The 22,586-nt window shown below is 47.1% G+C and overlaps 1 protein-coding gene across 3 annotated transcripts in view; it reads right to left on the bottom strand.

Annotated features, from left to right (window-relative positions):
- Arsg (arylsulfatase G) overlaps positions 1-22,586 on the bottom strand; it is a 132,891-nt gene that overhangs the window by 74,243 nt on the left and 36,062 nt on the right. For 2 of the 3 annotated variants that reach the window (XM_057773452.1, XM_057773450.1), the window contains exon 2: positions 6,042-6,937. In XM_057773452.1, coding sequence (XP_057629435.1) covers positions 6,042-6,259 — 218 coding nt within the window. In that variant the 5' untranslated portion in view covers positions 6,260-6,937. Of the gene's footprint in view, positions 1-6,041; positions 6,938-12,041; positions 12,098-22,586 lie in introns of those variants that run through there. The other variant, XM_057773451.1, reaches the window with a different exon arrangement.

The raw sequence follows: 22,586 nt of genomic DNA, 5'->3' as shown, positions 1-22,586 counted from the left end.
GATTTTTACAATCAGGATAACTGAGGTGGGAAGGCCCATCTTAAACGTGGGTGGCACCATTCCCTAGGCTGGGGTCCCAGGCTGAATAAAAAAAAAAAAAAAGCAAGCTGAGCATCTGCATTCATTCTCTGCTTCCTGCCCATGACCAGCTGCCCCAGACCACTGCCAGCAGGACTCCCTGCCACAAGGAACTGTGCCCTCAAACTGTGAACCAAATTAAACTCATCCTTCCATGCACTGCTTGGGTTGGGCGTTTCGTCACAATCAGAAAGCAGCCAACACAGATCTCCGCCTCCCCTGGCTTCTTTTCACACTCTCTTCCTAGAGCCCCAGGGTCACCACGCTGAAGGCGAGAAACCCAGCATTTCTCCTTTCTCTTGGGGACCAAGGCTTAAGGGGTGTGCTAGGTTTGTCTAGTCTAAGCAGGCAAGCATGTTACATCCGGTTCATGCAGAAAACACCCCCTCACCTCCCCCATTCACCTCTCCACCCCCCATGCCCCGTGAGGAAGCTGAACAACGGTTTCAGTTCTGGCAACACACCACCCTGCATTTCAAAGGCTTGTCTTATCTTTATTTGCCATTAGGATCCTGTATCTCAAGGTAAGAACTGGACTCGTGATTCTTAGCGATTTATTATTGAACGGCTGTACTCACGAGTCTTAAAGAGGAACTAATCATAGCAATCGAATGGGCTTCTTTGGTCTCATCCTTGGTGAAGCAGGCCGACACCAAGGCCCCACTGGTTAATATTTCAGTTCCCTTTCTTTCTTTCTTTCTTTCTTTCTTTCTTTCTTTCTTTCTTTCTTTCTTCCTTCCTTCCTTCCTTCCTTCCTTCCTTCCTTCCTTCCTTCCTTCCTTCCTTCCTTCTGAGACTCATTGCCATCTAGGTCACTGTGCTTCCCCATGTCCCCATCTACAAAACAGGGCTGAGAGGTAAAAGCTCGCACACAGTCCTTCCTGCTATCTTCATCTTGTCCCAGCTGATATGTGCTCATGACATGACTTTTATGTCTGTTTGACCTATTTACCCAAGAGCAAAGATGGAAAGCTGCCTGCCCAACAATGCCGAGAGCTCCCGGGGAGACAGAACACAAACAACCGGAGCAAACGTCTTGGAGTTGACGGCAAAGGTCAGAGGAAAATGAGGATTTCCCCCAGTGAAGGTCCTTCCATCCCTCCCTCTGTGGAAGGGTTACACCGCTGGGAAGGGGCATTCTCTACTTACACAGAATGTCATTTCTGCTCTGGTCTCCATAGTGGATACCAGACAGCAAGACCTCACCAATCTCTGGCAGAGTTGGCACCCTCTTTTAGGTCGCTACAATACTCCCTCACGTCTTCATGACAGGATATAGTGGAAGGAGGTAGAGGAAGAGAAAAAAGGGAGATTGTTGAGAGGTAACGGGGAAAGTGATCAATTCTTAGAACAAAAATCAAACCAGGTATTTGATTGAATTGACAGCTTAATTCATTACTCACTGAGGCCCGTTTTAGAAACAGTTCTCCGGTCCCTGGGAGTCTCTGACCTTTTGAGTAGTGACTATCAATCTTTGATGCCTGGTTAAGCTACTGCCTGGACGCCCTAGCGGCAGAGGCATTGACTTGACCCAGAACTAAACTGGGGGCGGGGGGAAAAGGGTAGGAAGAGCACGCAAAGCAGACGCACTGCCAATCGAAGCTCATGCGTAGGTGCGGACACAGCAGGCATCAGCCTCGCGAGCAGTTCAGATATGGGGGCTGTCTTGACTGCCAGCGTCTGTCTCAGCCGCTGGTCACGTATTCTCTTCCTCTCCCGTACACCCGCATGTACGGGTGGACAGGGGCAAGGGCTCAGTCAGGAGAACCTGCGCTCGAGAAAGTAGGAGGACTCAAGGCCTGTCCTCAGAATCTACATTTAAAAGAAACGTTTGAGATGCAATGGTGACCACTTAGCAGGAGGGTTAGGAGAAACAAGTGGATCTCTCGGGTTCCTTGATCAGCCAAGCTAGTCTATTTGGTGATCAGCCACAGAGACCTTGGGGTAGGGGTGGGGTCGGACACAGCGCCAGTGAGACGTTTGGTCAGTGTTTGCTACCAAACTTAACTACTCTTGAGTTTAATCCCAGGACCCACCTAGTGGAAGGAGAGAACAGACTCCTGCACGTTGTCCTCTGATCTCAACACGCTCGCCCCAGAGCAGTGATCCTTCCTGATGCTGTGACCCTTTAGTACAGTCCCTCATATTGTAGTTCCTCCAACTTTAGAATTATCTTCATTGCCACTTCAGAACTGTAATTTTGCTACTGTTATGAATCGCAGTGTAAATATCTGAGATGCGGGATATATGATGTGTGTCCCCTGCGAATGGGTCGTTTGACACCCCCCCCCCCAAAGCGGTCTGGACCCACAGGTTTGGTGAAAACCATTGCCTCAGTATGCCCACCCACCCCATGGTATTTTCTAAAAATAAATACATAAAGGAAAGAAAAACGCAGACAACATCTGAGGAACAGTCCCAGAAGCTAGCACCAGTCGTGACTCCATGGGAAGCTTGCCTGTCCAGGAACCAAAGCACAGGATGGAGAGGGCTGACCAGGTGTGAGAGCACCTGTCCGCAGGACCACTATCACAGGCTCAGATGAACAAAATAGAGAAGTCCCAACCAAACTGGGCTTGCACCCGGCCCCCTTCCACACAGGGTAGTGTATCAGTGGACCAGCTCGGAGAAAAAGGTAACTGGACCAGATCTCAGCTTAAAAAAATGGCCCAGATGTCTCCTGGAGAATCCACTGGACACTCATAGACATTTAGAAACCAGGTATGTGGAGAGATTTGTCTGGAGTATCTGTCTCCCCTGGGAGGAGAATTTTCAACATGCAAAACTCAAGATGGATGACAAGCATGGTGGCACATGTCTGTGATCTCAGCACTTGGGAGGCAGAGGCCGGCTGATCTCTGTGAGGCCGAGGTCAGCCTGGTCTAGAGAGTAAGTTCCAGGCCAGCCAGGGCTACATAATGAAAGCTTGTCTCCAAAAACAGTAGGGCCTGATGTGGGCGCACAGGCCTTTAATTCCAGCACTCGGGGAGGCAGAGGCAGGTGGAGCTCTGTGAGGCTAGGATGGTCTACAGATAGTTCTAGAACTGCCAGGGCTGCACAGAGAAACCTTGTCTGGAAAAAGAAAAAAGAAAAAGAAAGAAAGAAGGAGTGAGGACATTTAAAGAACTATCTCAGCTTCCACACACCCTATGTTTTGAGATAAGGTCTTAGCCTCTTAGCCCGGGATGTCTATGAACTTACAATCTTCCTGACTCAGCTATCAGAATGCTGAGATTATAGGTGTGCCCACAATGCCTGGCTCTAAAGTCTATTTATTGATGAGCAGATAGCAATTGCTCATTACACAGGAGTCTAAGAGGGGAAAAGACAGGTTCCTTTTCTTTCTGAAGCCCAGAGCTAGGAGGGGCCTGTGCGCGTTTTCTGCTGCTGTTGCAACAAATGACACCTGGGTGGCTGGAAGCAGCGGTACAGGAAGCCAAAGATGCTAAACAAAGGTGTCAGTGGAGCTGGTTTCTTCTGGAGCAGTGGTCCTTAACCTTCCTGACACTGTGCTCCTTCCATACAGTTCCTCAAGGTTGTAGTGAGCCCCAAACCATAAAATTATCTCCTTGCTACTTCACAACTGTAATTTTGCTACTGTCAGAAATCGTCATGTAAATATTTGATACGCAGGATATGTAGTGTGTGACCCAGAGGCATCGCGACCCACAGGTTGAGAACCACTGTTTGGGAAGCTGAGACTCTACTTTGTCTCTCTCCAAACTTTCCTGTGGCTGCCAGCAGTCCTCAGCGGACACGTTCCTCTGATCCCTGTCTCTCTCCTTGTATTTACCACCTCTGAATCCTCTTTTTTTCATTGTTGTGTTTTGGTTTTTTCAGATAAGGGTCTATGTAGCCCAGGCTGGCCTGAAATTCGTGGCCCTTGAATCACAGGCATGTGCCACTGTGCTCCTGCTCCCCAGCTCTTCTCACAAGGACACAAGGCATTAAGATTTGCTTCACTTTAGACTCATTGGCATCGAGTCACTGAGATCCTTCACGACTTGCATTTGTGAAGACTCTGAGGCTCTGGGGAGACATGAATTTGGAAGGGGGGATGCTATTTAACATGTGACCAGCCATGGAAAGACTCACCATGTAAAGCTGCAAGCTCAGGGCACACCTGACCTTAAGTAAACTGAGACTTAAGTAATAAGCAATAACTCAAGAAACAGAAGGTGGACAGTGAGCACAGGAAATGTTCACCATACAAACTAGTAAAGCATGACCCACCTAGGGAGGTGACAGCTGAAGTCAGCTGGAAGATGGAGAAGCCGAGGAGAAAAACACTTCACAAGATGTTTTATAGAGTTTGGGTTGTAAATGCCTCCGAATGATTGGAACACATAGAATAATCTAGAAAGCTCACCTTGGCAGAGGTGAGTATGATGGTGAAGTCAGATGCAAGGGTCTTTATCTCGAGAAGCTCCAAGCACTGGAGTGCATGAGGCAGAAACTTTGTGGAGATGTTCCATATGCTGTCCCTAGCAACCAGCTGAAGTCACTCCCGCGGAGCCAAATGCAGTGTTTTACAAAATACAGACAGGATATACGCTAGCCAGCCATGCCCTTGCATGCAGCTGAATCAACACTGACCCAAGGAGGTACGGAGGACTCAAAGGAGTCCGCGAGCGCTTACGCTTGTTCTCCGTCTAAGTAGGGAAAGGAGCTGGGATTTGAACGAGACTTTTTGATGGCTGTCCTATAAATACACACCTGTCAGTCACATGCACACTCCCTCTTGTGGTCCATTAGATGTAAATCCCTTAAACGCTAGTTGTGTCCGCTCACAAATAAATGTGTGTCCTCAGTAGCTCCCATTGCTCATCATAGGCCCTCTACTTCCTGGAGTACCCAGGCAAGTGTTTCACATGTTCCTCTCTGGACTCCAAGAACTCCGGGTGTGAGCGTGCATGTGTAAGACTTGATTGTTTACCTTCCTCTTAACCCGTCTCCCCTTTTGGAAAGTGAGTAACTCAAGGGCAAGAAATTTTGCCTTGTCCACTTCTAAATTCTCAACTCCTGACATACATATACATACATACATCTTACCACGTGAATGGATGGATGGATAAGTGGGTGAATATTTGGATTGCTAGATGGATGGATGGATGAATGGATGGATGGATGGATGATGGATGGATTGCTGGATGGATTGCTGGATGGATGGATGGATGATGGATGATGGACAGATGGACGGATGGATGGATGGATGATGGACAGATGGATGGATGGATGATGGACAGATGGATGAATGGATGGATGGACAGATGGATGGATGGATGATGGATGATGGACAGATGGATGGATGGATGATGGATGGATGGATGGATGGATGGATGGATGGATGATGGACAGATGGATGGGTGGATGATGGAAAGATGGATGGATGGATGGATGGATGATAGACAGATGGATGATGGACAGATGGATGGATGATGGACAGATGGATGGATGATGGAAAGATGGACGGATGGATGGATGATGGAAAGATGGACAGATAGATGGATGATGGAAAGATGCACAGATGGATGGATGAACAGATGACATATGGATGCATGATAGGCAATTAAGTGTACAGATAGATATATGGATATATTGTCATGATACTATACTGACTTCAAATCTAATGAATCAATAAAGCAATGAAAGCAACACCAATTAATCAATTGATTATTATTAAAGTGCTTTGTGGGACCTGGAGAGATGGCTCAGCAGATAAGAAAATTTGTTGCCCTTAAAGAGGACCAGGATTCAATTCCCAGTACTCACCTGGTAGCTTATACCCATCTATGATCCCAGTTCCTGAGGGTTCAACAGGCATGCGTGCACATGTGTTTATATACATGCACACAGGGAAAACACACACTTAAAGCAAATCAATCTAAAAAAATAATTACGCTCTTTACACTGTCTACTCCTCCAACAAAAACTGGAACGGCACAAAACATTGCTTGACTCACCTCATTCCTTCAGAAGCCATCTTGTCAAGATTAGTAGTGCCCTTTGCTTCTGCCCAGTTTGCTCCCAGGTCACCCCATCCCATATCGTCAGCTAAAATGATCACAATGTTTGGTTTGGGGACTCTTGTTTTCCCACTGATAGAGAAATCCACAAGAGGGTAGAACAATCCAGAGAAAGTCATGCCAACCAACAAAACCTTTAGAAAAAGCCAGCCCATGGTGGTACGCACAGACTCCTGTTGTCTCGATCGAGTGACAAACGGCCCCCACCACAGATTTCTCGAAGAGTTTTCTCTTTGTTCAACTTGAGTGCAGGAAGCCACCAAGGAACATCGGTCCAGTTGGCAAAAACACACTGGAGTTAGCAATGGCTACAGGAACAGTAGGAGCTACAGAAAGAAAGGCCCCATCTGGAATTCTAATCCAAGAGTCAGGAAATGTGTCGCCCTAAATCGGATTGGCCCCCTGGAGATGTCTTCTCATCACAGGTCAATAAGATGACTGGTTAGGAGCAGCATTCACATATGGTTGTCAATAACCATTCTTTGGCCACTTAGCAAGTAAGTGACCCTCTGAACTCAGGGAGGCTAGGACCACAGCCCAAGCCTTGCATCTGCTCTGGACTCCATCTGGTGATTGCAGGATAAGCTCACATCTGCAGAACACCTGGATGTTCTCGAAGCCACAGTCAGCCCCACATGAGTTTCTGAGTTCCAGATGGTTGAGGTTTGTTTCTGTAAGGTTTCCTGAAAGAACAAAATTTGACAAGCAGACAGAGTTGAAAGAGCCAGGCCAGATGTTCCGTAGTCGGTAGCTTGGGAAATAATCACTTTTCCATGCCAACAGATGTTTTCCTTCTTATTTGAATGCTCAACTGGCTCCTCAGTTTCTTTCACCTGAAAAAAAGGGATGACAAGAATATTTGCAACGAACCTATAGTAACAGGGTTGGCGGTGACATTACAGACGACTTCTTACGCCTCATGCATGCTATAGGATGTTGAAGCTTAGTGTCCTGGGTGGGATGAATACAAGCAGACCCCCGTCTGCTAATCCCCTCCCTGAGTGCTTCCCCCTCCTACCACCACAAGTGGTCACACCCACGGAGCATTTTAGAAGAAAAGGTAAAGTCTCATTATCAAGACATAATTGTTTATAATGGTCTCATTATGACCTAATGTTTCCATAAAAAACTCTTCGCGGCCAGGCAGTGGTGGTGCACGCCTTTAATCCCAGCACTTGGGAGGCAGAGGCATGCAGATCTCTGTGAGTTCGAGGTCAGCCTGGTTTACAGACTGAGTTCTAGAACAGGCAGAGCTGTTCAAGACAGAAACCCTGTCTCAGAAAGAAAGAGAGAAGAAAAGGAAACTCTTCACATAAGGAGTTCAGGATATAGCTCTGTTGGTAGAATGCTTGCCTAGCATACGCCGAGCCCTAGGTTTGATCCCCCAGCACCTCATAAACCAGGTGTGGTTAGTGTTTGACTATGACACCAGCATTTGTGAGGTAGAGACAAGAGGACCAGATGCTTAAGGTAATCCTCAGGTAGTTAGAGACCCGCCTGAGATAACTAAGGCACACTCTCAAAGCAAACAAACAGCCTCCCCCAGAGAAATTAATTTAGGGGGGAAAAAGGAGAATTATGAAAAACGAGTTTATAATAGGCTCTAGGTGGAGAACATATGCCTGTTCTATAGCATGCTTTCCACTTTTCTGTATATTCGTAATTTTCATAATTAAACGCTGCCAAAAAAGTTCCAAAGAATTAATAGAAACACGTCGCTGTACATTCTAGTCATGATGGTTTTGGTAAGAAAATCTAGGGCTGGGAGGTGCAGCTCATTGGCAGAGTGCCGATTTAGCGTGCACAAGGCCATGATTTCATCCCTATACATCTCACAAAAAAGGAAAAAAAAAATCAAACAAACAAAAAAACCACATCTAACCGACGATTTTCACACTTGGAAGTGCATATGAATTAGCAAACTCAGAGCCAAGGCTATAACTCAGTTCATAGAGCGCTTGCCTAGCAGGCCTGTGTACAAAGCCCTGGTTTTGACCCCCACAATTCCATAAACTGTGCATGGTGAAATATATCCATGATCCCAGAATTCTGGAAGCAGGGGCAGAGAAAAACTAAAATTCAAGGTCATCCTCTAACATATAGCCAGTAAAAAGCCAGCCTGGGCTCCAAGAGATACACTCAAAAAAGTAAATAAGATAAAAATAAAAGAGAGAGAAAGTGAGAGAGAACGAAAAGAGAGAGGAGAGAGAGAAAGACAGAAAGACAGACATTCAGAAAGAGAGAGAGAGAGAGAGAGAGAGAGAGAGAGAGAGAGAGAGAGAGAGAGAAGTTTGGGACCATTTTCTGTTTGTTGATTTTTCAAGACAAGACCTCAAACAGCTCAAACTCAGTATGCAAGCACAGGATGACCTTAGCTCCCTGACTCTCCTGCTGCTGCCTCCCCCAAACTGGGATTACAGGTGTGAGCCATCACATCTGGCTCTGAGATCTGAATCTGAGCAAGCTCCCAGGTAAGAGCTACACCATTTGTCCTTGGCTCGCTCTTGGAATAGTAAGAGGTTGGAGAATAAAAACATCATGACTCAAGGCCTCGAAGAAAAAGGAAGCGGCACGGCCTCACTGAGATGACTCAGCTCCGGTGGACAAAGCCGATATATCAGACAAAGTTCCAGAACATAGGGCTCGACTTTCACTTGTAGGCAGCAAACAGAGCGGAGACTGAAGTCCAGTCACTCACTCTTTCTTTACTTAAAGGCTCTAAACCTGCAAGGTGACACAGTGTTGAAATTCTAGAGCAAATAACAGCCTTTCCGCCACGGAAGTCAACGAACCAATCCGGAAAATGTAAAAATGCCATAGGCTTGTAGACCGCCTCTACGGGTTACTTTGTCTAGGGTTTGTAACCCGCCTGGCTGGTCAGTTATTCCAGGGTCACGGAGAGGCACCACCTGAAAGACATAGGCTGATTAAGAGGAAGGAGGCTAGGCATATTTGTCGAAGCCTCCGTTTATTAGAGTCATGGTTACAGCTTATATAGCCCCTGGATGAGGAGCTTGGGGGGCTGGGGCATGGGATCTTGCCACGTGGTCCATGCCCGTCACATAGTCCAAGAGGTTACGATTGGTCAGGTCACGATTCCTTGGTCAGGAAGTCACAAGTTGACACACCAATTGTCTAGATAGTTTGGAATGTGAGGCAGGTTCCATTAACAGATAGCTCTCTATTAACAGTTAATTTGGGTGTGAGATAGGCTTGGTCAATAAGACTATTCTCAATACAATTGGAAAGTGAAGCCCTCTGCAAAAACTCCTCGCGGCGGTGCTTCCTGTAAATTTTGGGGGGACACGGCTCCTGACATAGGCTAAGGCTATTTCTGCATGGTATTTACAGACAAACAAACAAATAAGTAGCATGTTGGGGGAGTCTCAAGACAGGGTTTCTCTGTGTAGCCCTGGCTGTCCTGGACTCCCTCTATAGACCACGCTGACCTCAAACTCACAGAGATCTGCCTGCCTCTGCCTCCAACTCCGGAGTCCTGGGATTAAGGTCATGAGCCACCACCCCCCAGGGGAACAAAATAGATTATGTTTCTTTGTAAACCAGATATCATGGTGGTCTCTTCAATCCCAGAACTTAGGAGGCAGAAGCAAGTGAATCTCTGTGAGTTGAGGTCATTCTGTAGCAAATTCTAGGCCAGCCAGGGCTGCATAGTGAGACCCCATCTCAAAAAAAGAAAAAGAAAACAAAAACCCTAATTACATGTTTTTGTGCATACGTGTGTTTGCCCAATCCGTGGCACTTACAAGTGGAGGTGGGAAGACATCTTACAGGATTCAGTTGTCTCCTTCCATCAGGTGGGTCCCAGGGACCAAACTCAGGCTCCATGGCTTGGTGCAAAGCACCTTTACCCACTGAGCCATCTCCGTAGCTAGGCTTTCCCACCAGCTAATCGCCTGGTTAGCTTCAGGGGATGGGGTGACTGGAACAATAAATTCTAGATCTTGATAAAAGCCAAGAAATGGTTCAAAACAAACGGAAGTCTAAGTAACCGGTGATGGTTCATCTGGAGACTCCTGAGCCAACTGCTTGGAAACTCAAGCTCTGCCACTTCCCAAAAGGGGTTCTTTTCGCATCTGATTAGATTCAAGTGGTATTCGCTGATCTTGAGGTCCCAAAGACTTCTCCCTTTCTGGAAGACTCTTGCATAAGGAGGGTGCTTAACAAACACTTGCTCACCTGCTGGTTAATTCCCAGCCACCTCCCTCCTCCTCCTGGCGTCTAACCATGGGCAGCAGCCACAAGAAGCTTTTCTTCTTAAAGCTGCTTAGCTTAGGGCACTAGTGTGGCCTCATTTCTGGTCACTAATCCAACTCAGGATGACCTGGCCGTACAAGAATTCCAGAGGGAGAAATTCATTTAAGAAGGAAGCTAAATGGGCGGTGGTGGCACACGCCTTTAATCGCAGCACTTGGGAGGCAGAGGCAGGCGGATCTCTGTGAGTTCGAGACCAGCCTGGTCTACAAGAGCTAGTTCCAGGACAGGCTCCAAAACCACAGAGAAACCCTGTCTCGAAAAAACCAAAAAAAAAAAAAAAAAAAAAGAAGAAGGAAGCTAAAATTAAAATGGAAATCTAACTAGATCGGTTTCCTCTGGAGTTCCAGGACAAGACATTCTTTTGAGGATTTGCAAAAGGAAGTATGAACGCCGCACTTTGAATGTTCATAGAATGGAAATGAACTCATCCAGCCAGCAGACTACTGCAGATTTCTTCACATCCATATCACCAAGGGGACATTTAAGCCCTGTCTGAGAATGTATTTAGTTTCTTAAACTGATGGGAAGAGACAAACTAGACAGTTGAAGGTTGGACTTGAACCACAGGCTTCAGTAAAGAGTCACGTGTGAGCTTCTCTGTCCTAAAGAAGTGGCCCCATGTGTGCTGCCTGGGGACTGGAAACTTCATCGAACATCATGTGCCCAACTGGGTCTTTATGAATCTCTCTCAGGAAGGAGGAGTAAGGATACAGCCAAAGTGCTTGAGATTGCTTAGTTTGTAAAGTATTTGAGTTTTATATGGGTTCTTGGAAGAGCAAACTCATGAGGACATGAGTTCAATTCCCCAGAGCCCACATAAAGACTAGTATGGTAGTCCAGCTTCTCCTCCTAGCATACAGATCCTTAAGGCTCTCTGGCCAGCCAACCTAACCAAATTAGCAAGCACCAGACCAGTGAAAGACCCTGCTACATAAAACAAGGTGGGAAGTGTCTCCAGGAAAGACGTCTGAGGTTGACTTCTGGTCTTGAAGCATGTGTGTACCCACGGACAGACACACATGTCACAGGAAAGGAGATGGGCACCAACACAGGCCAGGAGCTCTCCTCCCAGAAGTGGGTGCATTCACTCTTCGCTTCAGTGAAAGGTACTGGGCCAACTATCTCAACACGCCGCAAAATAAAGTCCGTCTTCCCCATCATAGCATGGCTGATTATGATAGGTGTCCCCTACGCAGGTATCAATGTCAAGTCCCCAGACCTCCACTTTCCCAAGGCAGCAGAACAAACCTTACCTGCCAATCAACCTCACCAATTCGTGTTCTCTCCAACCCACACTTTGTAGGTTTTGATTCTAGGGATTGAACCCAGGCCCTTCCTGCATGCTAAGCAGCTGCTATTCCATCACCCATACCCCCAGCCCAAGCTCAACTACAAAGCAAGGCTGTGAGGTACGTTAAACGTTAGTTTCCCTTTAGTTTCCAGGCTTGCCTGGGTGAAGGTAGAGAAAAGAGCCCCGAGCAGGCTCTAAGCTGAGAGGCATGGACCAAGGCAACCTGCAGATCTGCTGAGCAGGGTCTGAGCAACCCCGTGCTGGAAGTCCAATCCATCACCTGACCCTGGCTTCCCACAGATCTCCTCTTGGCCAGGCATCCTCCTAGAGAACCTTGAAAACAGCTGAAATAACAAGGAGGTTGGACAGACCTTTCTGGCATGGGGCTCTGTTGGTTTTCCAGAAACGAAGCGTCTGAGGAACGAAGGCCAACAAAGACAAAGGAGGAAGGAGAAGTGCCCGATTGCAGAGTCCCGCTGCTTCTCCAGCCAGTTTAGAGCGTGGTCTACACATTGGCCAGGGGTCAGGAGTCACATGGGGACTTACCAGGAGGGACCTTGGGAAGCAGCTGTCCACATGTGGTCTAGGGTGGTTCTCCCAGGCGCTCATTCATTGGCCCACCACAGGGGCACTAGCGCTTTAATCTGGGTTCTGTGCACACAGCCACAAGTGAAACAAGACAAAACCCCCACCCTCACACCACTTAGGTTTTCTTAAGGAAAATGTGAGTGTCCTGGAGCAAACCAAGGCAGAAAAGTGTCAGATGTGTAGGGTGGGTGGGGGCACAGTCCAAAGGGGATCCGGGGTACTCTTACCCAAAAGGTGGTCTAAGAAGCCACCTGGAGAGGGTCCCACAGGCAGAGAAGTTAAGGAAGGCCAAGATCTAGTGCGGCGGACAAGCCACAGAGAAGCAAACATCAAAACAAGTGTCCTAATTTGCCTCCTATTGCTGTGATAAAGATCCATAGCCAAAACAACTCGGGGAAGAAAGGGTTTATTTCGCCTTATAGCTTAGACCAAGGGTACCTGGTGCTTGCTATCTATCTTATCTATCTATCTATCTATCTATCTATCTATCTATCTATCTATCTATCTTCTTGAGACAGGGTTTCTCTTTGTAGCCCAGGCTGTCCTGGAATTTGCTCTGTAGACCAGGTTAACCTTGAACTCAAAGATCACCTGCCTCTGCTGGAATTAATGGCACATGTGTCACCATTGCCCTGTTCAGCTTGCTTTCTTATACCAACCAGGACCTCCCGCCTAAGGACATTGTTGCCCAGTGGGCTGAGCCCTCCCTGACTCACCCACAGGCCAATCTGATGGAGGCATTTTTCTCAGTCAAGGTTTCTTCTTCCCAGAAGTTCCTGTCAAATTGACAAAGACTAGCTTGGCCAAGGAGGGTGAACGAGGGACTGGTGGAGTCAGAGAGCAACCCAGATGAGAAGCCACAAGAAGGCAGGCAAGAGGGCAAGATCTGACAGTAACAGAATCCGTGGGCTGCTGTGTTGAGAATACAAAAATGTATCTGTAAGATGTCTGGTCAGCGAAGAAGCCGAGTTTCAGAATCTCTGGGTGAGGTCAGAGGGCTGTGCAGGGCTGGAGTGGGCAGAAGCACCTAGAATGTAGACTGCAGAGGACACACTGTATCAAGGGATACTCTGAAGTGCCTAAGTGGCTGGTGACTTTCTTAAATTTTACTTTATGGCAGAAAACCAGTTACCAGCAGAGCCAGACAAAAGGTTATTTAAGAGATATCTTGGTAGACTTTTCCTTTACCCCTAGACGCCATGTCAGTATGGTGCTGTGGAACAACTCTTTTGTACACTATGAATATGTATTACTCTCATTGGCTAATAAAGAACTGATTGGCCTATAGCTGGGCAGGAGGAGGTTAGGTGGGAACACCAGACTTAAAGGATGCTGGGAGGAAGGAGGGCAGAGTCAGAGGAGTTACCAGCCAATCGCAGAACAAGTCAGATACACAAAATAGGATGAGGTAAAAGCCACGAGTCTCAGGGCAGCACATAGATTAATAGAAGTGGGTTAAGTTGTAAGAGCTAGTTAGTAATAAGCCTGAGCTATTGGTTGAGCATTTATAAGTACTCTTAAGTCTCTGCATTGGTTATCTGAGAGCAGGTGATTGGGACTGGGAAACTCTGCCTACAGTATGTACTTGGCTCAACTTAGATTACTTTCTGAGAGAGAGAGAGTGTGTGTGATGGCAAGAGCAACAATATCTCAAACAAGGACTCAAAGAACATTTTCTAATTAATTTCTCTCTCTCTTTTTTTTTTAAGACAGGATACCACTGGGTAGCCCAGCCTGGTCTTAAATTTCTGGTCCTCCCACCTTAGCCTCCAGAGTCTAGGAATTCAGGCCTCAGTCTCTATGTGTAGTTCAAAAAATATTTGTAGGGAACTGAACTGTCAATTTGACTATATTTATGACCATCATGACAACACACCTCTGGGTATGTCTACAAACATGCTCCAGAAAGGTCTAACTGAAGGTTGAGGAATATTCCTTTATACTGTACGAAGATATGTCACTGTGATTGGTTTAATAAAAAGTTAAATGGCCAATACTAGGCAGGATTTTCAGAACAGAGAGAAAACTGGGAAGGAGGAGGAGTTGTCAAATGGACAGAGTAAGAAAGACATTCAGAAAGAGAGCTAACAGTCATGAACCACATAGCAACACACAGATTAACAGACATGAGTTAATTTAAATTATAGGAATTATACAAGCCTAAGCCATCGGCCAGGCTTTCATAATTAATAATGAGTCTCCATGTGGTTATTTGGGAACTGGCTGGCAGGACAGAGAAACACCCACTACAACTGAATGGCAAGTGCCACCGTGCATGTGAGCAGAAGCATCGTACTGAGGTTGGAATCACGGACTCAATACAAGGAGAAAGTGAGCAGAGGATGAGTATCCTGACTGCAGACACAAAGTGACCAGCCACCTTCCATTCCTGTCATCATGCTTCCCCCCCACTGCCTTGATGGAGTTCTGCATCCCCTCCCAGGTGTATCTAATCAGTGCCCTGAGGTAGCAATAAATGTGGCCCAACACAAAAATCATAAACTTCCTTAAAATATTAAGAGATTTATTTCAACTAAAGTTTTGGTTTTGTTTGGTTTTTAGCGGGAGTGTTGGGTTTGCAACTCAATTTTGTGATTCTCCAGCCCGAACTTCACAGATGACAATGTCCCGTCTCGCTCGCAAGAGATTGACTATGCCTTGGGGTAACTTCACCAAACCCTCCCTTCTCTCCTTAAGTTCCTTTTATTAGGTACTTCGTTACAGCAAGGAGAAAAGTAACCGATACATCTTTGATAGAACGTCTTTACTGAAGCCAGACAGCGGTGGCCCACACCTTTAATGCCAGCACTCAGAAGGCAGAAGCAGGTGGATCTCTGAGTTTGAGGCCAGCCTGGTCTACAGAGAGAGTTCCAGGACAGCCAGGGCTACACAGAGAAACCCTGTCTCCAAAAACAAAACAAAAGAATGCCTTCTCTGAAGTTGGGAAAGCAATTCCACTAAATTCACTGACCTTTATTTATATGTTTACTTATGTATTAGGCAGCTAAAGCCAGATCCTGTTTTTCCCTTCTGGGAGTTAGTGATGCCAGGAAAGCCAGCACCAGGAGGGAAAGGACATCCTGCTCAGGTCTAAGCCAAGACCACCTGTGGTGATTGTCGCAGAAGGAAACCACGTGGCAGAAGCCAATCTGGGAGAGCCAAAGTGGCTTCAGGCCATGCATCTAAAAACCCAGTAGCCCTTCGGAAATTATACCCTGATCTTGACACAGAGAGCAGAAGACCAGAAGGAGCACTTGTCTCTCTGTATCCCACCTTCTCTTAAAACCTCTCTCCTCCGTCTGAGAAGACAAATCAAAAGGGCTCAAGGTCACAAAACTGAACCTCACCCCCAGAACAGAGTTAATTTTAAAGATGTCCTTAAAAGCCATATTACTTATTATTTGCTAAATATTTTATTATGGTTGTGGCACAGCATACCACACTTGAGAAATTCAAGCATATTTATCCAGCTTGTAGACCCAACAATCAACACATAGCCAGTCTGGTTGTGATGACACCCTTTCCCTGTCCCTCTGCCCCCAATAGATATGGGATCGCTTCTCTTTGTTTTAATGTGTGTGTATTTATTTCTGTATGTGTGTATGGCCTGTGGATGTGAGTGTTCTCAGACACCAGAGGAGGGCATTAAGTCCTCTAGAGTTGAGTAAGAGGAAGCTGTGAGCCTCTTGACTTGGGTGCTGGGAACTAAACTCAGGTCCTCTAGAAGAGCAAGAAGCACTTTTAACCATGGAGTCATCTCTCCAGACGATTATTTTGAAGTAAATCCCAGACACCATGTGCTATTTTTTAGATATGAACTATCCTTCCTGTGGTAAAGGCTTCATTGCAACTTACATACTTTTATATACTTTTATTTTTATTCTATGAATGTTATGCCTGCAAGTATGTCTGTTCACCATGTGTGTACCCAGGCCTGGTGGAGGTCAGATGGCATCAGATCCCCTGGAACAGGAGTTACAGGCAGCAGTGAGTCACTGGGAACTGGGAATGGAACCCGGTCCTCTGCAAAAGCAGCTGGTGCTCTTAACCACTGGGTCATCTCTCTAGCACCTGCTGATGTGGTTTCAAGTCTATTTACTTATTTTATGATGGATATATGGGCGTGGCTGGCTGTATGTATGTGCACCAAGTTAGTACAGGAACCTGCAGAGGTCAGAAGAGGGCATCAGGGGTCTCGGGCCCCAGGAATGGTTTCATGGTGCTATGGGACAATGGTCTATACCCTGTCACTTGTATTATTTTTTGTAAAATATTGATTGGCTAGTAGCCAGGCAGGAAGTAGAGGCGGGGCAACAAGAATTCTGGGAAGAGGGAAGTTTCAGTCTGTAGTCTTGACCCAGCCTCAGAAGAAGCAAGATGTGACTGCCTGGCCGAAAATACCAAGCCATGTGGCTAACATAGATGAGACTTATGGGCTAATATAAGTTATAAGAATTAATTTAAAAAAAAAAAGCCTGAGTTAGGGCTGGAGAGATGGCCCAGTGGTTGAGAGCATTGGCTGCTCTTGCAGAGGACCCGGGTTCAATTCCCAGCACCCATATGGCAGCTCACACCTGTCTGTAACTCTAGTTCCAGGAGATCTGATGCCAATGCACATAAAATAAAGTTAAATAAATGTTAAAAAAAAAAGCCTGAGCTACTAGGTCAATCAGTTTATAACTAATGTAGACCTCTGTGTGATTTCTTTGGGACTTAACGACCGCGGGAACCGGGCAGGACAGAAACCTGTCAACACCATGGTAGCCTGCCGTGCTTACTTGGCATTTACATGGCTGCCAGGAATCTGAACTACAGACCTCACATTTGCCTGGCAAGCATTTCACCCACTGAGCCACCTCCCCCACCTCTTTTTGCCCTTCTAGAGAGCTGGAGATCAAACCCTGGGCCTTCTGAACGCTAGATAAGCATTCTACCATTAATGCTATGTCCTACACCCCACGAATCCAGCATAGTCACCTGCTAGCGGGGCGACATCGAATACGTGTCTCCTGTTTCTTATTTAACCTGGAAACTGAGCCATAGTTAACTTCCTTCGCCTCCAACAATACAGGAGAGTAAGACAAGACAAGCTGTACTCAGGAAGGCTGACCTCACTCCGGATTCGACCTCTCCATTGCTTTGAGAACTAAAAAAGATGCCAGAATTGAGAAAGCTGTGCAAAAAGAAGGTGATGCAAGCCCAAAGCCTCACTGAAATCACCACTGAGCAAAGGCAACCCCAGCGCGGGGCGGTGAAATCCAGACTTCCTGCAGTCATTCGCGGATCTTTACTGGAGCTGCGGGTCAGCAAGCTCTGGTGAAGGCCTCTGGAAAAAGGAAGAAGTCTCAAACACATGCGTCCTAAGTAATGTCACCCCAAAAGTGAAAAAGGTCATTCTGGTGTGCCTTCTCCAGCGTCCACACTATGGCTCCTTGTCACACAATCCGTCACTGTCTGTGTCATCTCTGGTAAACGTGAGCTAGGTCCCTATGCTGGGTAGGGCTTGCTGACAGCTGGCCCTGTTGTTGGGAGAAGCTCTCGTCCAGCAAATCTGGTTTGGGGCAGCACAGCTATGAAGTCTAAATGACCCGGTGGGTGGGAGGCGGAAGGGGAATTTCCCTTCCGCGCTCTTCCTATTGAACGTACGAGCTAGACGACTCATCCGCTTGTCTGAGCATGCCAGTAACTCAGCAATGGCAGGAACTCACTCCAGTATGTTTTATGACACGACCTAATCCCAGTACCTTGCCCAGAGAGTGTTCAATCAATATTTGCAGAATGAGGGCATTTCACACTGAACAATGAAGTCCCAGCCCGACGGGCCCTGCCCTGAAAACACAGCTTCATCTCCTCGCTTTCCCTAACCTCGGATGACCTTTCTTACTTCTCCTTCCAGATACTCACTTGTAAAACTCTACTTGTTGAAAGGCTGTCTTAGGGGTTGGAGGTGTGGTTCAGTGGCCGAGTGCTTGCCTAACACATGTCAGGCCTCGGGTTCCATCCCCAGCTCCAAGAGGGGAAAGAAAGGAAAAAAACAGGGACTCTAGAGATGGCAAAGTCAGTAAAGCACTCGCAGCACAAGCATGAGGACCTGAGTTCAGATCCCGGCACAGACATAAAAGCTAGGCAAGGCGTTGTATGTGTGTGATCCTGGGGAGACGGAGACAAGAGGAATCCTTGGGGATCGCTGGCCAGCCAGGCTAGCAGAGCAGATGAGCTTCAGGTTTGATAGAAAAATGTATCTCAAGAAATTAAGGTGGAGAACAATCAAGGAACTTACCTGGCCTCTAGTCTGTACGTGCATACGGGCATGTGTGTGCGTGTGTGCGTAAACACACACATACACACATGAAAGAATAAAAGCCTACCTTCAGTGACAGACCTATTTCCTATCATCTGAACATAAGGAATTCAGAGGAGGGAACACCTCCTCTAGGTGTGGTTTTGTGGGTGATGACTGGCCATGGAGGGTAAGCAGAGATATGTCTCCACTCTCTTACTGTGCACCTCTCCCAAGCTCACCTAATGCTGGAACCCTCGATGGAACAAAGCAGAGTAGGCCTCTCCCAGCCTCTCCTCCTAGAATCACGCGCACTAGCCAAACTTCTCCAGCCATCAGGAAAAGCATGGCTGTCCTCTTGTTCCCAAAGAGTTAAAAACAGGCTCAAGAGGGATGTCTTCCAGGGAACTCATGAGTGTCTGTTTAGACAAGGCAGGTGAAGTCAGCGACTCTGTTGAGGCAAAGATAGAAAAGCAGGCTTTGATTTCCTTAAGCCAAGAGGAGCATGGCGGGTTGAGCCACCTCAGCGATTGTTCAGGGGAAGCTAGATTTCACTGGGGCAAAGGCCAGTGGTTCCATACATAGCTTTCCAACATTTCAGATTAGTTTTCATGACCTCAATCCACATTATAAAGTTTAATATCACATGGATGCATTCCTAAAAGCAACGTGATCAATACTTTGCTCTGACAATATGGGTTTATTTTCTAAGGACTTGTCCAACAGGCCCAAGGCTATGTTCTCTTTTGTGTGGCTGTTTTTTGCCTCTGGAAGCAATGAGAGAATGACACACGACAGGAGCGGTAGGCTAGGGAGCCGGAGGAGGCTGGGAGAGAAAAGTGGTGGGTGTTGAAACCAGAGTTGCTCCAGACTTAATGAGACACAGCCGTGGATGGGCAAGTCATCAATAGGGCACCGAGTGATAACTGGGTGTGATAGAACACGCATCACCACAGGCCCCCACTGCTGGGAGTGACCTCACTGTCCCCAAATACAGCATGCTCTCACCCACTCCTGGCTTCCTGTCACTCCATGCAACCCTCCTTTGGCTCACCCCACACACACACATACACAAACAACAAACTTCCCAAGATCCTCCCTGGGAGGACACCTCCTGGGAGCCAAGCACAGCAGGGAGACCCCAGACTTTCACTCCTTGATCCCTGCTGTGTCCTGGGGATCATTGTCATGCCCCTGTTTTCATCACTAGCCTTGTCCATGACAAATAACTAGGCAAAAATAGGAATACCCTCTCTCCATCCGACTATCAAACTATTTAAACAATGGACCTCAAAAACTAGGGCACCCCCCCACACACACCCAGCCCAGGAATTCCATGCTGGGTGAAGGAAGAGACACCACTCAGGAGAACTTGTCTCCCAGATGTAATAACTGGTCAGACCACCTTACAGGGTGGGAATGCAGTTCAGACAATGATGGGCAACATCACAGGTAGAGAAGAATTGCTTAGGTGTCTCTGGCCCTGTATTTAAACTTTGCTCTCACTTCAGGGCCCTTAAGACGGACTTAAGTCAGAGACAAGGCCTCACTGGATCTCTTTATTCCTCTTTCCAATGTGATCACGTTGACTAAATAGCCCCCTGCTCCCTTTTCTATTAATCCGGCTGCTTTAATTGTCTCCTTAAGGACGGCTGGCTGTACTTGGCCTTTTGAGGTACAGACTGTGACCCGAAGTTCTTTAACACCATCACTAGCGGTTCCTTTCCAAATATTCACGGTCCCTCAGGGGACTTTCCCCTCCCTCCTTTCCCAAGATAAACACACAACCCTTCTACCTGGACACTTGAACTCGCTGAAGAGTCCTAGGTGACACAGATGTCAGCTTTTCTGCCCACTAGAGAAACGGATATTAGCGTTTTAAAGCGAGAATGAACTATAATGGAATCTAAGCCACTGATGCAGAACGTAAGTCCTTAGGTAGGCGTCAGGTGGGTGGAATGGAGACAGGAAGAGGGAAAGGGGAACTATGAGGGCTTCCCTAATAGCCCCTCACCTACTCCCCTCTTCTGAGCCTACCCTGAAGACCCAGCAGCCCAAAGCGGGCTTGCAGGACCCTCCCTCTGAACCCCAGGGGAGATTCCTTTCAGTCTACTTCCCAAGATGAAGTTCTCACAGGCTGGTAAAAAGCGGTGAGCTTATTTGCAAGCTAGGGTCATATCTGCCTAGCAACCCAACCCGAAGACTTGAGGGACTGTAAGTGTGGACAGGGAACAGGCAGGCCAACTCTGCACAAAGGGATCTGTTCGCATGCAAATGACCCTAAGCCAGAGGGCTAGGGAAGAAAAAGGGAGCCTGGGGAAGCTCTGAGGAAGCTGTTTTCCCCCTAGAAGATGCTGACGGCAAAGCAAGAGCCAGAGGGGGCTCTGCCTGCCGCACAGGCTCCCACTGACCTACTGCAGAGGCTGACAGTATGGGCCCCGGCTCTTAGCTTAATTTCCTGATTTTTCTGGTCCTGTACCCCAGACTGCAAAGGTCCCTTTGTTCTTATTTAGGACTAAACAAAGTTAGTTTTGTTTTGGGGGCGTTGATTAGCATGGTAATGCAGTGCTTTCCTGAAGAAGTGAGAAAAGCAGAGGTTTTCATCTTTTCACTGGACCAGCAGGGCTTGAGGAGAAAGACGTGAGGCCAGTCTCTAACCGGCAATAGCAAAAGTCGCCAGCTAGTGGCCAGCAAGGCTGGATTCCACCCACTTCTCCATTATAGAAACACAAGAGGGCCAAGTCAACTTTGCAAACCAGGCCCGGGGGTTTCTACAGATGTCATTGGACAAGTGCTCTTGCCTCAACATGCCTCATCTCTAAAATGGGGATCACGCCTGCCCTTCAGAGAAGGCTATAAAGGATGAGCCAAGCATGACAAAGCGGACCTATAATCCCAGCACTTGAGAGGTGAATTCGAAGAGTCAGGATTTCAAGGTCATTTTGGGGGCCTTTATCTCAAACAAACCTAAACAAGCTGGGTACGTTGGCACACTTCTTTAATCCCAGCGTTCTGGAGGCAGAGGCAAGCGGATATCTGTAAATTGGAGGCCAGCCTGGTCTACAAAGCTAATTCCAGGGCTACACAGAGAAACCCTGTCGGGGGACGGGGGTCCAAATAAACAAATAAAATAACGTGGATGGCATTTAATTCAGCCATAAATATTAATTTAATTAATATTAATGCAATATTAATAACCGTACATAATTGTTACCGCCCCAACAGCCAGTTTCATCGGGTCAGTCATTCATTGACCACTAGGACTTGAGGCACTGTCTAACTTTTAACAGTGAAGATGTTGAAAAGATAGGCATCATGGCACATGCCAGTAATCTCAGCCCTTGGGAAGCTGAGGCAAGAGGAATTACAAGCTCAAGACCGGCCTGAGCTACATAGCATGACACCGTCTTTAAAGCATGCCATTTCCAGTCAGGCAGAGTGTATTGTGCTTGTAGTCACAGCTACAGGAGCAGGCTGAGGCTGGAGAATGGCATGAGCCTAGGCGCTACAGGCCAGTGATGAAAGCCTGGGACCCCCACTGCTTGGGAGGCTGAGACAGGAGGATCTTCAGTTCTAGGCCTGTCTTGGTTTAGCTAGTGACATCATGTTTTTTTTTAAAGCTAGCAAAACAAACAAACAAACAAACAACAAAATAGGATGGGGGGGCTGGAGAGATAGCTTGGCAGTTAAGGGCACTGACTGTTCTTCCAGAGGACACCAGTTCCAACTCCCACCACCCACATGGCAGCTCATAACCATCTGTAATTCCAGTTCCAGGGGATCCAACACCCATGGCAAAACACCAGTGCACGTAAAATATAAACAAACAAAAATGGGATCAGGAGTTCAAACTTAAGTTTGAGGCCAGCCGGAACTACCTGAGTGAGACCCTGCTGGGGGGTGAGCGGTGCTAATTATTCCTACAAACTTGCCAGCTATTATTCTGTGGTAGCCTGGCAGGACTGCAGTGGCCTTAATAACATACTATGCATCAATACACCTGTTCCCCACTTAGCCCACACAGGATGTTAACAGCGCTAGATAACTG

This window comes from Chionomys nivalis, chromosome 7 (assembly GCF_950005125.1).
Source record: "Chionomys nivalis chromosome 7, mChiNiv1.1, whole genome shotgun sequence".
NCBI classification, from domain to species: domain Eukaryota; kingdom Metazoa; phylum Chordata; class Mammalia; order Rodentia; family Cricetidae; genus Chionomys; species Chionomys nivalis.
The sequence above is the reverse complement of the archived record's forward strand: the minus strand, read 5'-3'. Positions and strand labels throughout refer to the sequence as shown.